General features: G+C 39.0%; 1 protein-coding gene across 3 annotated transcripts in view; it reads right to left on the reverse strand.

Moving 5' to 3' along the window:
* Nucleotides 1-17,810, reverse strand: part of sema6bb (sema domain, transmembrane domain (TM), and cytoplasmic domain, (semaphorin) 6Bb) — a 223,538-nt gene that overhangs the window by 78,112 nt on the left and 127,616 nt on the right. For all 3 annotated transcript variants that reach the window (XM_047373731.1, XM_047373732.1, XM_047373733.1), the window contains exons 6-10: nucleotides 15,361-15,459; nucleotides 11,062-11,152; nucleotides 8,421-8,540; nucleotides 7,806-7,894; nucleotides 6,834-7,051 (exon numbers count right to left, since the gene is read on the reverse strand). In XM_047373731.1, coding sequence (XP_047229687.1) covers nucleotides 6,834-7,051; nucleotides 7,806-7,894; nucleotides 8,421-8,540; nucleotides 11,062-11,152; nucleotides 15,361-15,459 — 617 coding nt within the window. The remainder of the gene's footprint in view (nucleotides 1-6,833; nucleotides 7,052-7,805; nucleotides 7,895-8,420; nucleotides 8,541-11,061; nucleotides 11,153-15,360; nucleotides 15,460-17,810) is intronic.

Raw genomic sequence — 17,810 nt, forward strand, 5'->3', positions numbered from 1 at the left:
TAATCAAGGAACTAAGAACAGGTGTGACAAGGAAACAGGAAGGCAGAGGGAGCAGGTGAAACTAATACATAGATTAAAACATGGCGAAGGGACTAATAAACAATACCGAAACGAAGCTATAAACAAATAACCAAATGAAGCATGAAAGTTAAGAATAATTATGAACTGAGAAACTAGAGGGAACAAAAGAAACACCATAACCTAAGAACCAACAAGGAACCCATAAAGCAAACCAGAGTACAAAGTAAACAAACCTAGAACCACACTGACTGAACTGACTGGAAAAAGGCAGAGAACATGGGGACTAGAATAATTATAAACAAAATCTAAACACTACTAAACTAACCTCTCAGGAGGGACTGGAGAAATAAGATAAACTAGAGAACCAGACTGGGAGGACTAGGAAACAAAGACCGAATACAAAATAACTGAAGAGGAGTAACAGAAAAAGAAACTAATAAGCAGAAGAGTGCAAGGGGGAGAACAAATACCTAACCATAAATAAACACAGAGATACTAGATGGGAAACTAAACTAAAGAACCCAAGGAAAACAGAGCACAATAATAATAATCATCATAATAACAATAGCAACAATGACAACAAAGAGAAAACCATTCTAAGTCATAAGAAAAACAACATTAACTAAAGGAGCTATGAACGAGGAGGAAGAAACACAACCTAACACCCAAAATAACTGAGGAAAAAACAAAACACAAAAGCAACACACAGTCCAAAAAGTGACACACCCTGACATTATCTCCAAGAAGAATACATAGTTTCTACAGAAACATTCCTAAAACAGCTCAAATTGGACTACCACAGTAGATCATGCTATATCGTTCATCAAATAATGTTCAATATAATAAATCATATGTGCAGCAGTGACTTCTAAACTTTTGCATGTAATAAGCAAAACCTTCATTCAAATAAACCTAGATGCAGAGCCACCCTAAGGTTGTGTGGGGCCCCAGGAACATTTTTATTTGAGGGCCTACTTCCAGCACAGAGCATCACAATCACTGGAGAACACAGTAAAAAGGTTATTACTCTGTGCTTTACTAACTGTGAAAGAGTAAAAGAAATGTGACCCCATCTCAGACAAATGCTGCAGAAATGATTAAATTAGCTCTAAAATATAAGTCATAATTTCACTTTTAAATTAAAATGTTTTTCCTTAGTGTGTTTACCACTGGTACCATTGTAAAACTGTCCTATAGAAATGTAACTGTTTTGTGGGCACCCAGGCCAGCAGGGACCTTGGGGCCCAACGAAAGTAGATGTTGATAAGAAATATTTCAGTAAAAACTGTATTTCTCTTGTGACATGGGCTTGCAGATGGAGCGTTTTTCTACTGTACCAGTTTTTCTAACCTTAGCTTGTGACCCTATTATGTATTCCTTTGCATAGTCTGCTTGCAGGCCCAGAGGGGGTCTATTCTCCACATCTGTGCTACCTCTCCAGCATCGCCTTCATGGAATCATAAACCTGTTCTTCTGCTCCTCCTTACTGATGTGTTTTTTCCCAGAGGGACATCCTGCTGTTACAGAGTTCTCCACACGCAAAACCAGAGACGGCGTCCTGCCTTCAGGATAGACAAGATTTCATTTACAAGGCAAGGGAAATTATACAGCTCTATTAAATCCGAAGAGCCTATGTCAAACAATGCAAATGACATTTCCAACTGGCAGAACAAACACCAGCAAATAAAGAGAAAACTTTGCTTTCCTGTGCTTTGCTGTTTTTATACTCAAAATCTCAATGGTATACCGTGGGGAAAAGATATTCCATGAATTCAACTGGTTTGTGGTGGTAAAATAAACCTTGGAGGGTGTGGGCACAGGAGATGAACTCTCTCAGAATGTGCAGGGGGGAACAATAAATCCTTTACTTCATTTCATCATTCCCATACCACTGTTGTCAAGTGTTGTGACATCATAACAGGGAGCAAAGTGCAGACAGGAACTCAGGAGCAGCATGGTGAGTAGAAGGATTAAATAATAACAAAGACAAAAACTTACAGCCAGCCAGCCAGACAGGAGGAGAACAGGACATGGAGCATGGGCAGAGAAACAGGCAGTGAAATGAGGCAGCAGAATACTCCAGCAATGACCTATGAAAACCAGTGAGCTCAAATACTGAGGGAGGTGTGTAGAATAACATTGAGGGAGCTTAGCTATGACACAAAGAAACTTCAAACCAACACTGAACTGAGAAAACAAAAAATCCAAATGCACAATGAACAGAACACAGGAATAAACAAAGAAACTTAACACAAAGGAGGGAACAAATATGGAAACACCTAACAAACAATAATGAACATAGAGAAATGAATTGAATATGGCAAGACCTAAAGAACCTTAAGAAACATCAAGGAACAACACAGATACAAAAGAAAACCAAAACCCAAATACCTAAGGACGATAACAACAGTACAGCCTGGCATATGTTGCAGTGGGCTAAGTTGTAGGAGTAAACAGCTATTACCTTCCTACAGGGTCCTGCTTCATGCTGTTTAAACTACACTCTGCCAGCCAAGGCAATTTGTCTGGCAAGCACTTTGCCGGTGTGCCGCAGCAGGCCACACAGGGCCGATGTGAGTTTTACAGCTCACCTCACACGTTCTCTGATGATTCCTGCTCATTTACTTCTAACTTACGTATCCATATTTTTATTTTATGAACTTCCATTTCTCGCTACCTTGGCTGGCAGTTACTTAAGGCAGGACCCAGGAGCGGGGTTACCCATGCAGGGGTTGGCTTTTCTGTGTGTTCAGGTAGTCCTCCTCTCTGTGCAGAGATGTACAAGATTTTGTCTGGAAACCATTGTAATTGTTTTTGAAAATGCTTATTTGTGTATGAGTCTGCATATGTGAGGCATGTATCTGACTCTGCAGGTAGCGGCCCACCCTCTCACAGCGTATCCTACCAAACACGCAGATAAGATGCAGCTGATGAAACAGTTTTTGGTCTCAGGGAGTGGGAGGCACACGTGTTGTCCATTACTGGCTTTCTTGTCCTTGGATTTCTCATTCTTCTCATCTTCCTTTTTGTTCACAATGTCCCTGTTTAACCCATGAATTTCTTCTCTACTTTTAAGCACTTTTGATCTATTTTTCCCTTTCTTCATCTAATGTCAGCAGGAAAGATGCAAAAGACCAACTGGTAAATGAAGTAACTGAAGAGGTTACATGTTTATACTCCACAAGCTTTATATCTACAGGGGTTGGACAATGAAATGGAAACACCTGGTTTTAGACCACAATAATTTATTAGTATGGTGTAGGGCCTCCTTTTGCAGCCAATACAGCGTCAATTCATCTTGGGAATGACATATACAAGTCCTGCACAGTGGTCAGAGGGATTTTAAGCCATTCTTCTTGCAGGATAGTGGCCAGGTCACTACGTGATACTGGAGGAGGAAAACGTTTCCTGACTCGCTCCTCCAAAACACCCCAAAGTGGCTCAATAATATTTAGATCTGGTGACTGTGCAGGCCATGGGAGATGTTCAACTTCACTTTCATGTTCATCAAACCAATTTTTCACCAGTCTTGCTGTGTGTATTGGTGCATTGTCATCCTGATACACGGCACCGCCTTCAGGATACAATGTTTGAACTATTGGATGCACATGGTCCTCAAGAATGGTTCAGTAGTCCTTGGCAGTGACGCGCCCATCTAGCACAAGTATTGGGCCAAGGGAATGCCATGATATAGCAGCCCAAACCATCACTTATCCACCCCTATGCTTCACTCTGGGCATGCAACAGTCTGGGTGGTACGCTTCTTTGGGGCTTCTCCACACCGTAACTCTCCCGGATGTGGGGAAAACAGTAAAGGTGGACTCATCAGAGAACAATACATGTTTCACATTGTCCACAGCCCAATATTTGTGATCCTTGCACCATTGAAACCGACGTTTGGCATTGGCATGAGTGACCAAAGGTTTGGCTATAGCAGCCCGGCCGTGTATATTGACCCTGTGTAGCTCCCGACGGACAGTTCTGGTGGAAACAGAAGAGTTGAGGTGCACAATCCAGGTTAGCACCCGAACATCCCTTACAGACAGCTTCCTCTTGCGTCCACAGTTAATCCTGTTGGATGTGGTTCGTCCTTCTTGGTGGTATGCTGACATTACCCTGGATACCGTGGCTCTTGATACATCACAAAGACTTGCTGTCTTGGTCACAGATGCGCCAGCAAGACGTGCACCAACAATTTGTCCTCTTTTGAACTCTGGTATGTCACCCATAATGTTGTGTGCATTTCAATATTTTGAGCAAAACTGTGCTCTTACCCTGTTAATTGAACCTTCACACTCTGCTCTTACTGGTGCAATGTGCAATTAATGAAGACTGGCTACCAGGCTGGTCCAATTTAGCCATGAAACCTCCAACACTAAAATGACAGCTGCTTCAGTTTCATTGTCCAACCCCTGTCTGTATAGAGTAAGCATATTACTTTCCAACTACCATAAACCTAAAAATAATTTTAGGTGGATTCATGTCAGTGTTAGTATCCTTGGGTGTTTGGCTTATGATTTTCATTTGTGTTTTGATCACTTCCTTGGTGTTTATTTATGTTCTACAGGTCTAGCCACATTCAATTCATTTCTCTGTGTTCATTGTTGCTAGCAAGTTGTTTCCATATTAGTGCATTCATTTGTGTTTAGTTTGTTATTGTGATCTGTACTTTGTCCAGTTGGATTAATTTCTTTTAGCTCAGTGTTAGTCTTCTCCCCTTGGTTTGTAGTTTCACACAGTCTTAGTTCAGCTCCCTTTGGTTTAATTAGTCTCCCTTCCTCAGCTTTCCTGCTTTTTTCTGCCACAGCTGTTTCACATTACCTCCATTTAGCTAGTCATTTTCCACCCCTGTCTCAGTATTTAAGTTCCAGGTTTTTCATTGCTGGATCGTTGCTGGACTCTTCTATTACACTGTCCATTCAAATGTCTGTGCTGTGTGACCTGTTGTTCCTGCGACTACTCCCAGGAACTTCTCCTTTTCATTCATTATTAAAATCTCTGTTTTTCCAGTGTCTGCACTTGGGTCCTTTACAAACCTCGTCATGACAGGTAGTGATTTAATGGTGATTTATTGGCACCCTTGGTAAAGAGGTGTCAAAGCATTAAAATAAATTATCTTTTACTGTAATAGCAGTATCTCAAAATCCAATCTTTAATTTAGCAAGTGGGAAAAAAATCACCACCAGTTTTTTATTTTTTTCTTTATAACTGGTGGCCCCATTATTGATACTCCTGCTGTTAATACTTTATACAACCCTGATTTTCCAATAGCACAATACTTACCTCTTACTATTTATTCTATAACATTTGACAATGTTAAGACACATGGAAAGAGGAGTCTTCCACCATTCTTCTTTACACAATTTCTCTCTTATGCTCTCATCTCTTAAACTCACCATGCAGGTTTTCTATAGGATTCAAATCTCCCACAGTCACAATGTTACACTATGTATGGCTTTGATTACTCTCCCCCCTCGACCTCCGCCAACACCCCAACTCCAATCTTGACCTCTGCACCTCCACAAAGCCTACTGAATTTTTCTGGTCTGTGGGAAGCCTTGCTGATTTTAGCTTCATAGAAGAAGAAACAAACAGTGGTTCAATAAAATTTCATGGAGCGCCATGTGAATGCCGCTACCTACCGGGGGGTCTGACTTGGTTTCTTTTTGAAGGATGCAAAAATGGGTTTTTATTCATGTGGATCTAGCTGTTCTCAGATCTTTCTTAATGCAGTTTTTCCTCACTAATTTCTCACTCATGATTTCACTCACTTATTACATCCATCTAGTTGATTTTTAAAAACTCGCCGTGTTTGTTGATAGGAGTACAGATCACAAAACTACTACTCTGCATTTTCTCATGCACAACACAACTGAGGGCTGATTGGTACCCCTAAACAAGTATTCACCTCTCTGCAGGTATTCTACCTCACTGCAGGTATTCTACCTCACTGCAGGTCTATGAGTGATTAAATAAAATGCACTAACCGTAGGTGCTAATTTGGTGTGAACAAGGTCAAAAAGTCATTAGAAGTTTTTTAAATTGTTTCTGTCAGACAGATTTTGCTTTACCAAAAATGTTACTTTTCAGCAAATGAAAAAAAAGTCTAAATTTAAATTGACACTGTTTGGTCAAAGTCATATGCTATTTTTGATACTGGATATATATAAATAGGAACAATTAAATTTAGTTAATTTAATTTAAAAAACATTTCTAATGCTTTTCTGGCATTGCAACCACCTTAGATTGAGACAAAGTTAAGAACTGTAACATATAGACTGGTCAAACTTGGACTGAACCAACAGTGATTCTTAGTTTTTTTCCAAAATATTATTAAAAACATCTGCTTATTTTGCAGAAAGTGGAGGTGTACAAAAACCACCACTGGTTAAACTACAGGCTGTTGAAGATTCACACAGGAAAGGACAGAAATATATTTACATTTGGCCAAATTCACTATACACAGAAATATATATTTATGGATATGGTTTAACTTAAACCAAACTACATCGGTACTTCAAAAAACAATAAGAAGTGCATAAACATAAATACAAAAGAAAACTTTAAATAAACAAACAAAAAATATTTCTAATGAACCAGCTATAAAATATCCCCACAAATTGCTAAGAAAAGGATGAATGAGATGAGCTGCAGGACACTGTCAAAGTAGCTGTGAAATGGGTAAAAAGCTACCCTTATGGTCAATGTTTTCCTGAATTTCAAAATAATATTTTCCTTCTGACAATTAAATAGGAGGAAAGCTAAGCAAATATCCAAAAGAGAACGGGCACTAGTGTGTGTTTGTGTTGTACCTGTTTGCCGGTGTGGAGAATACGCCCAGGATGATGTCCCTGCCGTGCATCCTGATGATTGGACTGGTGGAGTGCAGCAGGTTGAAATAGAAGTGTGAATCTCCAGGTATGGAACAGTTGAGCCGGGCCTTGAGGAATGACGTCCACTGCTTCTCCAGGACACGCTGCGAGCCGCCTTGATCGCGGTTGCACACACGGGCAACGCGAGACACCACCACCTGTGAATGGCAGGCCACAGCTGGCTTTACGACTGGACTTCATAATATAGATAAGACCCTTGACATTAATGATAAACTGAGAAAGTTTGAGTTTTATCTCCAGAAGGAAACATTCAAAAGCTCTATTTATTTCCATTGTGATGAGTCATTTGCATGCAATTTGGAATGTGATAACTCTGTTTTGACAGATCATTGCTTTATAATGCTAAAATCAGCATCAATTATTCATAAAATGTCAGTGAATCTGAAATTGCTTCTTTGAACACACAATAGCATTGCTGTTTAAGCATCCATTTACTCTGATCTCTGTAAACATGTCAAAGCCAAAAACCGTCTGCAAACACTTCTCCCAGAATGCTAATGGCTAATTAGATAGATTTGGCACCTCACAAGTTTTTAAATGGATTTTAAAGAAAAAAATCACTTTAATAAAGATGCATTATCAGCTCAGCAAAGAGAAAAATCATTCAAAACATAATAAAGCTTTTCTCAGTTTTAACGCAGGCTCATGCACTGTATTTTGTTAGGTTAGATATGAATACACACAAGTAAAACAATGAAAGGTTTTTGTGGAAGTGACTAAAAGAGTTGATATTGAAATTTAAACATAGTGCTAGTTTAGCATCTCCTTTCATGTTTCAACAATAAATTCCTATGCTCCACAGAAGTCCTTTTGAAGGATGCACTGAAAGGACAACTCGCTCCACTGCATGAAAAGATAGGAAATATATTTTTATCTGATTTAGTCTTCTACCTTTTCCAAGTAGTTGAACTCCATTGCTATCTCTCTGAAGAAGAAGTAGATGTGAGGTCCCCACTCCACAGCACTCACAAAATAGGGCTCTATGTTGGTGTAGAGAGAGAATGCATGGATGGTTCATGAGAAAGTATGCATTCAAAACATGTCCATTTGCGAACACAGCATTAATTCCCACAACATTGGTGTAACATGAGGGCAGGGGCACCGAGACACAAGCCAGGCCTAATTTCATTACATGCTGAAAAGGGGACTTCACAGCAAACAAGAGAATTATGTCCCACTGGCATTTCTGAGAAATGACTTTCATGCGGATGTTTCTAATAATCCAGCTTGGACTTTCTGCAACACGTGTAAACACTGAACGAGATGCAGATAGTTTATGTATCCAGCAATCAGTCTGCTGAGTCAAATCTCAGCTGCTAACACATGCATCAGTCTGCTGAGTAACATGGACATGCTCTCAAACCTATCCAACTCTGACGACAGCAGAAACACAGGGCATGATTCTGAACATAGGACATACTGCAGCAGGGGAGCGATAAGCTTAAAAGCACATCACACAAGCACACCTTGACAAGCACAAACATTCACACACATGTCTGTTGGTACCTCTGAACCACTTGGAGTCGTGCTTGATGGTGCGCAGAGCGGGGCTGTCCCCAAGGCTGCGATAAATCACCGCATCAATGGCCAGGAAGTCTGTCACCGTAGCTGTAAACAGATTCCCCTCTGAAACACAAAAACATACACAAACTGTTGAGCTGCACAGTCTAATAAGGCAAAAATATTCAGAGAAATACAAAAGCTGATAGACTCCCTGGTCAGCCTGAAAACACTACTTTAATCTTTGTGTTTTATTTTATTATTTCATTTTCCTCTAGCAGCATATTGGTCTTCTGAGATATTTGGGTGCCATTCTTTCTCGATAGAATATCTTCATCTTTTTTGGAAAATGTTTAGGTTAAGGACTATCAGGCCTGGAGTGAAACCACTAAAATGCACCTCGAGTCAGTTTTTATGGTACATTCTTATTTTCATGTATTAAATGTTGCTTAATCAGTAAAATATCCTCTTTGAAACTTACTGCTACGCATCAGGATAAATCTATCCTTGTGTTGAACAAGTTGGAAAGCTATGGTGATGCTTTTTCCAACTTTAAACATGCAAACTGTAGTTTAAAAAGTTCTGTTTTAACTTAATTTCTGTGCAGGAATTATTAGGGACTGCATAATCTTTGTGAGTTTATGGCTTGGGTAAATCTTTTGGTCAATTCGTTCATCTATTCGGCACCATTTCATCCCTTTCCATTTTCAGTTCATTACGCCAAACAAACCATTTTATACCCATGTACTAAAACATTGCAGATCAGTTTATTTTGATCAAATGTCAGTCTATTCAAAATAACTCAAAATAACACTGAGCGACCCTTTGGTTGATAGATATGTATCAGTCACACAACCACATTTCCCTAAAGAGGACTAGATTTTAGAAATTAGCTTTTTTATTACATGGAAAAGCCAGGTAGAAAATAACCAGAAAAATTGCAAATGGGTAAACAGCCCGGAACCGAGGTGTTATTAAATAAACCCTATTTTATCTGTCTTGCAGGAATTCTTTACATTTTCAGAGTGCCAAGCATTGCCTAAAGAAGCCCTTTAAAGTTGTGTATGGAGAAAACAAAACCAAAACATGTCCTGTTTTAACCTCTGACATGTAATATGGTGTGCTCCTGACAGATGTGAACACCATGGTAAGAGTAAAGGGGTGTCCTAGGTCTTTAGAAAGAGGAACATAGCAGCTTATGAGTCTGATAGAGTAAAGGGGGTCTCAAAAAAAACTTGAAATTGGACATTCCACTGTATGGAAAATAGTATACAAAAACACCTGTCAATAATCCCAGGTGGGTCCATCGAAGCAAGGTCAGCATAAAGGTAGGCCGCAAGATGCTAAAACAAGTCATCAAAAGCCCTAAAATGTTATCACTAGACCTACAGCAGGTGCCCCCTAGTGTTGATATGAAAGTGCATGATTGTACAACCAGAAAAAGACTGAACAGATTTAACTTTCACAGAAGTTGTGCAAAGAGGAAACTGCTGCTCTCTAAGAAACACATGAAGGCCAGACTAAAGATTACCACAGGGACAACAGACAAAGACTAGGAATTCTCGAATAACGTCCTTTGTACATATGTATTTAAAAGTTAATTATTTTGGACATCAAAACAAAGGACAACATTTTCTCAACTGTACTTATTTGTACTTCCAAATTTAGAAGATAAATTACTGTATATCTTTTTTATCTCCTCAACTGCTGTGTACATCCGATTAGACACATTTTAAACAGCCTGCAGGATTGATGGTGTCTTAGCAAACACTGACTTCCATTTGAAGATTTGGAGTTTGAATCTTGGCTTTCAATACATATATAGCTGACACTGATTTTGTAAAAAAATATTACTACATCAAATAGCTTAATATTAAAAACAGACTACAACACACTAAGCTGTGTTCAATCATTTTCCTAATGAGTACGGATGCATACAAGTTAAAATAACTCTAAATAATTTTTTAAAACCTTATTTTACTTATTACATAATCTGTATGACAGAAATATGTTATAATATTTTTGCAGCAGTAGTAATAGAGGTTCTGTTATTTAATAAAAGTGTTTGATCAGGTTATAGATTTTACATTTTTTTCTATTTACTTCACTATACTTGTTAAGGGCATTATGCAGTATTTATTGTACATACTATTGTACAAATTGTTTGTACAAATGTCACCTCTGTGCAAAAAGAATACATAACAAAAGTAACCACAAAAGTACAAATCTGTCATAAAGCTGAAAAATGCTGAGAACTGACAGCTTTGTTTTTGAATTCTCACCATTTGAATGTCAGAGCATCATCTACCTAACTATCTGCAGAGACAAACGATGGTTGCCTAAACTAATTCATGTCATTATAATGACAAACAATAATGTAAAAATGTTTATTATCATGAACATGACAGCTGACAAGACTGAAATATTACTGCAATAAAAAAACATGACTCTTCCTTAATAGCTCTCTGCAGTTTATCTTCACAGAGCTGATGATTACATTATCAGTAAAGTGAAGTAAACAAAGAAACTGTAAACTGAAGTTGAACATTTATGGAATATTAAAACATTAGATTTCATAGAGGAACCAGGTTATTCTTCAGTTTTACATCCATGTGTGACAGCTCTGCAGAAGAGTGTAGTGTCTTACCAGCAAAAAGAGCCACGTTGGCATGTTTGGGGTCATAAGGGCATCTTGCCATTCCATTGACCGGGTCTCCTATCATCTCCAGAGTGTCACCCTTTAAATGACGCACACAAACAGACAGACAGGAACAGGCTTCGATCAGCACACTCCAAACAATATAAATGCATCTATGGCAGCATTGTGAAAACAAGCCACAAGAGAATGGCAATTAGACAGTTAAACAGAGAGTGCAAGCTAATGATTCAGTGGTTACAATTAAGCAACAAGAGAGTCACATTCTCACACATAAATAGGAGACCAACACACATACAGGCACCCACATGAAGTCTTGTTAATAATTCACACAGGTTTTCAGCCCCTATTTACACCTTTCTGCATTTCTATGGTGAAATCTTTGCTTTTGTTTCAATTACTCCACATGCATATTTAAAAGGTAGCCACAAGCAGGTATTTAAACAGTTTCTGGAGAAAAACATAACTTTGAGTACCTCCCATCCATCCGTCGGGAGCAAAATCATTTATAAATGTCATGTCATTAAAACTGAGCTATAAATAAAAGAGCAGCTTGCATTGCTAACTAGTCCCCTGAGAAACAGAGAGCCTATCAGGCAGAGACAGGTGTTGGGCGTCATTAGTGGCTGACAGATAATGGGCCAGGTTTGTTCCTATGTTCCACTGTTGCACTAAGTCTGAAATGTGAAAGAGTGGCAACAACACTCATCCAAAAAAAGCCTTTGACAGTGGTATTTTTTTTTCATTTCCCACACTGTTTTTCTCACTGAGACTCAACTGCCTGCATTCCCTTAAAATCTCTGCAGAATGATGTGAAATCAGCTGAACCCATTATTAATATTTATGTATGTGTATGTGTATTTTTTTTCCCCCCCTGAGCGAGTCTCGAATTGTTACTGTAATTGAGTGAGACAGAGATTCCCTGGGAAAGTGGAGTGAGCTGCGCGGAGGAAGATTCAGGTGAGTTGCAACATGATGGGTACAAACCATCAGATTCTGACAATTGTATTTTAGGGACAAACTGTTTGGGTAATAAAAAAATGTGCAATATTTGACTGAATCAGGCCAGTTTTACACCTTGACTTGTTGCTTTAAACCTTGGGTTATCTACTGCTTTACAGTGCCTAGCAAAAGTGTTCATGCCCCTTGAACTGTTTCACGTTTTACTAAATTATAACCACAAACTTTAATGAGTTTTATTAGCATTCTATGTGACCAGCCACAAAAATAGTGCATAACTGTGAAGCGAATGGAAAATTATTATTTTTTAACAAAAATCTAAAAAGTGTGATGTCAGTTGCATTTACCTCTAAATAAAATCTAGTGCAACCAGTCTGCTCGTGGACATTTTAATTATGTTTAAATTTTGCTGTTCTCTCTGGTCTCTGAAGTCTGTTTGAGAACACTGGTGAATAAAAAACTCCATGAAGACCAAGGAACACAGCAGACAGGTCAGGGATGAAGGTTTGGAAGAGGTTACAGTGGGTTTCGGTTATAAAGCAATTTGCAAACCTAGCAAGACATGGTCATCCATCTAAACTGAGAGCCTTAATCTAATAATCACCCAAGAGGTCCATTATTCCTCTGGAGGAGTCGCAAAGATCCACAACTCAGGTGGTAGAATCTGTTGACAGGACAACTATAAGCCTTGGACTTAACAAATCTGGCCTTTATAGAAAAGAAAAAAGCCATTGTTGGAAGAAAACCACAAGGAATTACAGGTCCTTCTCAACAAATTAGCATATTGTGATAAAGTTCATTATTTTCTATAATGTCATGATGAAAATTTAATATTCATATATTTTAGATTTATTGCACACTAACTGAAATATTTCAGGTCTTTTATTGTCTTAATACGGATGATTTTGGCATACAGCTCATGAAAACCCAAAATTCCTATCTCACAAAATTAGCATATTTCATCCGACCAATAAAAGAAAAGTGTTTTTAATGCAAAAAACATCAACCTTCAAATAATCATGTACAGTTATGCACTCAATACTTGGTTGGGAATCCTTTGGCAGAAATGACTGCTTCAATGCGGCGTGGCATGGAGGCAATCAGCCTGTGGCACTGCTGAGGTCTTATGGAGGCCCAGGATGCTTCGATAGCGGCCTTTAGCTCATCCAGAGTGTTGGGTCTTGAGTCTCTCAACGTTCTCTTCACAATATCCCACAGATTCTCTATGGGGTTCAGGTCAGGAGAGTTGGCAGGCCAATTGAGCACAGTGATACCATGGTCAGTAAACAATTTACCAGTGGTTTTGGCACTGTGTGCAGGTGCCAGGCCGTGCTGAAAAATGAAATCTTCATCTCCATAAAGCTTTTCAGCAGATGGAAGCATGAAGTGCTCCAAAATCTCCTGATAGCTAGCTGCATTGACCCTGCCCTTAATAAAACACAGTGGACCAACACCAGCAGCTGACACGGCACCCCAGACCATCACTGACTGTGGGTACTTGACACTGGACTTCTGGCATTTTGGCATTTCCTTCTCCCCAGTCTTCCTCCAGACTCTGGCACCTTGATTTCCGAATGACATGCAGAATTTGCTTTCATCCGAAAAAAGTACTTTGGACCACTGAGCAACAGTCCAGTGCTGCTTCTCTGTAGCCCAGGTCAGGCGCTACTGCCGCTGTTTCTGGTTCAAAAGTGGCTTGACCTGGGGAATGCGGCACCTGTAGCCCATTTCCTGCACACGCCTGTGCACGGTGGCTCTGGATGTTTCTACTCCAGACTCAGTCCACTGCTTCCGCAGGTCCCCCAAGGTCTGGAATCGGCCCTTCTCCACAATCTTCCTCAGGGTCCGGTCACCTCTTCTCGTTGTGCAGCGTTTTCTGCCACACTTTTTCCTTCCCACAGACTTCCCACTGAGGTGCCTTGATACAGCACTCTGGGAACAGCCTATTGGTTCAGAAATTTCTTTCTGTGTCTTACCCTCTTGCTTGAGGGTGTCAATAGTGGCCTTCTGGACAGCAGTCAGGTCGGCAGTCTTACCCATGATTGGGGTTTTGAGTGATGAACCAGGCTGGGAGTTTTAAAGGCCTCAGGAATCTTTTGCAGGTGTTTAGAGTTAACTCGTTGATTCAGATGATTAGGTTCATAGCTCGTTTAGAGACCCTTTTAATGATATGCTAATTTTGTGAGATAGGAATTTTGGGTTTTCATGAGCTGTATGCCAAAATCATCCGTATTAAGACAATAAAAGACCTGAAATATTTCAGTTAGTGTGCAATGAATCTAAAATATATGAATGTTAAATTTTCATCATGACATTATGGAAAATAATGAACTTTATCACAATATGCTAATTTTTTGAGAAGGACCTGCATGTTTGCAGTTTTACTAAAGCCATATAGGGAACACAGCAAACATGTAAGCATGTGCTCCAGTCAGATGAGACAGAAAATTTCCTTTTAGTTTGCATGCAAAATGCTATGTGGCAGAGAACACTGCGTACCACCCAAAACACACTAGCCTCATAGTGACACTTTGAAAGTGTGGTAGTGCTAGCATCATGCTGTGGGGATGCTTCTCCTCAGAAGTTTCAGGAAGGATGGTCATAGTTGATGGGGACATCGATGGAGCTGAATACAAAAACCTTCTGCAAGAAAGCCTCTTAGAGGCTGCAAAAGATTAAAAAAGCAATGTGTACAGACACCCTCCATCCACTCTGACTTATCTTGACCTATTCTGCAAAGAAGAATCTGCAAAAATGTCAGTCGTTAGACATACTCCTTGTGGATGCAATGTGACAAATTGTGAACAAGTTCAAGGGCCATGAATACTTTTGCAAGGTTCTTTATTTGGAATTTCTGCTTTTTCTTTACCGCAAGGAAAACAATAAATAAAAATCAAACCATGTAAACAAGTCGTATCTCCAGCCTTCCTCACAAGCTCCTCTCTTCCTTCCCTCTTTTTGTTTTCCTTGATTTTCTGCCTTTAACTTTTAAGTTCGGCAGGCCAGAAAGTTTAACCACAGAGAAATAACAAGTGCTGTTTTACTGAAAAACAAGGAACTAAAACTGCCAGACAGAAAGGATAAATAACTACTTGGGAGGAGGTCAACATCACCTTAAGTACCAAACAAACAACCCAAATTGAGCTGCAGGTTTTCACCTGAGTAGATGTACTAATTGTACTGCTAAAGCAAGATCTCTCATTGGAAAACATAGCTAAGATATTTATCAATTATGTTAAAGCATTTCTATGAATAAATGTATTATTGGCTGCCCCAGAAGGTCAGAAAAAGAGTTACTGTTGAGCTGGCAGATGTGATGTGGTTACTTACAGTGTAGTTGGCACAGAGTGGGTTGAAGGCGTTAGTGCCACACAAAAACAGGCCTCCCTGTCTGCTGAGCAGCACCTTGATAAAGTTGCGGCATTCATCCTGCAGAAATGAAAAAGACAGACAAAGAGAGGGAGAGTTTAATGTGCAGCAGAAGTAAAGAAACAAAGTGCAAAGTGATGGTGCAAAGGGGAAAAAACAAATAAAGGACTAACTATCCAAAATACTGTGTGAAATTATGCTTTTTAGCTGCCTGATGTGAGGAATTATTACACCATTAACACTGTCAATCATACAGATACACTCTAAAGGAAGTCTGCAGTGATTTTAGGCACCTACGTGCTACACACATGTGCACCTAGGCAGCTGTTTTTGATTGACAGACTGTAATCCAAACCAGCCTCAGGATTTTTTAAACAAGCAAAAGACTTAAGGCTAATTTTAACATGAGGTATAAAACTCTACACAAAACCAGATGGGTGACTAAATCAAATTGTGTCATAGTATGAGTAGTTGTTATGTTTGTAATGTACTAGATAATAGCTGCTTTCCCTAACTGCAACAAGCAGCCATGAATATAGGCACAATGAAGAGTAATCCCTTTCTAGTCTTCTGTCTCAATAAATGGCAACAGAGGTAAACTACCATTTAGGCACAATAGTATCAAATTTTAAGTGAATAGGTTTTATTTGTATTTGTACACTGCCTTCCACATGCATTCATACCCCTGGAACTTTGGTCTCATTTTTTCACATTAAAACAAAAAATCTCATTGTTTTTATTTGGATTTTTCGTGATAGACCAAAATGCAGTAGTAAATAGTTGTGAAGTGAAAGGAAAAGCTAATCTGGTTTCAATTTAACAAAAAATCTGAAAAATGTGGCATGTACTTGTACTTTGTAGAACTACCTTTTGCAGCTACTACAGCTGCAAGGGTCATGGGGTGTACCAGCTTTACACATGGAAACCTTGTAATATTTCCCCATTCTTGTTTGTAAAATGGCTCAAACTCAGTCACAATGGAGAGCATCTGCCAAGATCAGCTCTTGAGTCTTGCCACAAATTATTATTTAGATAAAGGTCTGGATCATTCTAACACATTAATGTTTTTATTTAAACAATTACATTGTTGCTCCAGCTGTATTTTTACTGCTGTTCTTCTGCTGGAAGTTTAACTTCTGCCCCAGACTCAAGCCTTTTACCAACTATAGCTGTTTGTTTTCATACTCATCATGTGTTAAGTTCCATCAATCTTACCATTAACTCTAACCAGCTTCCCTGTCCCTACTGTAAAAAAGGATTCCCACAGCATGATGTAGCCACCACTATGTGTGACATATTTTACTATGATGATAGTGGGTTCAGGGTGATGTGTATAAATGTTTTTTATTGATTTACTAATTATGTACCATCTGAAGTCATGTTGCTCTGGATTGTATTTAGGAGTATTAATGTAAAGAGGGGTGATCACAAATTCATGACACAAAGTTTTAATTTGGTCTCCTGCAGCTTTCTTTCAACAGTAAATCTTATTGCATCTCTTCCAACAAGGCCAGCTTTCTTCAGTGAACAACTAATATTTATTCTGTCAACAGATGTCCCCAGTGAAGCTATGGCTGTCTGAATCACCTTCTGAAGATCATTGGTTATATGGAATTGGGTTCAGGGGCTGAATGCAAATCCACACACACTTCAGATTTTGATTTGAAAAAACAATTAGATTTTGAATTTTCCTTCCACTTCACAATTATGCACCACTTTGTGCTGATCTATTAGTTACAGCACCATGCATACATGGACTGATCTCACATTATCTTCTCTTGTAAAGTCACTTGTATATACATGTACATTTAAAAACATATTCTATATTTACATTTATTTATATTGAAAAATAAATATTCACTGAGAGCAAAGTGTACCACAATCAAATTCTTTGCTTGTGTGCACAAACCTGGCAATAAAGCTGATTCTGATTACAGTAAAATCCTAATAAAATACATTGAGTTTGCAGATGTAACATGACAAATTGTGAAAAGGTTATCAGGTATGGATACTTTCACAAAAAAAGAGAATTTCTTTACAGGTATTGGGCAGAAATCCCAGGTTTAAAAATCATAACCCATTGACAGTAACTTGAGTTTGGAGAGAGACAAGCAAGCCACCAGTAAGTGATTAGTAATATATACTATATCAATGGTAATCAACAACTAGGAAACCGCCTTTCTCAAATGCAAATGTTCCAGCCAGCATGGCACCAGAAGTGACACACACACACAGATACACGAACACCAAATGGGGTCTACTTCAAGACCAACACCTGCACTGATGTCATCTGAAAGATCAGCAGGGCTGAAGCAGAGGCTGGAGAGGAGGCGATAGCTGATATGTCAAAGCAAAGTGTGAGTGTGTTTGCGAGACAGGGATCAGAGAGAAAGCAGTGATATGAGAGACGA

The sequence above is a fragment of the Girardinichthys multiradiatus genome, chromosome 9, assembly GCF_021462225.1.
Source record: "Girardinichthys multiradiatus isolate DD_20200921_A chromosome 9, DD_fGirMul_XY1, whole genome shotgun sequence".
NCBI lineage: Eukaryota > Metazoa > Chordata > Actinopteri > Cyprinodontiformes > Goodeidae > Girardinichthys > Girardinichthys multiradiatus.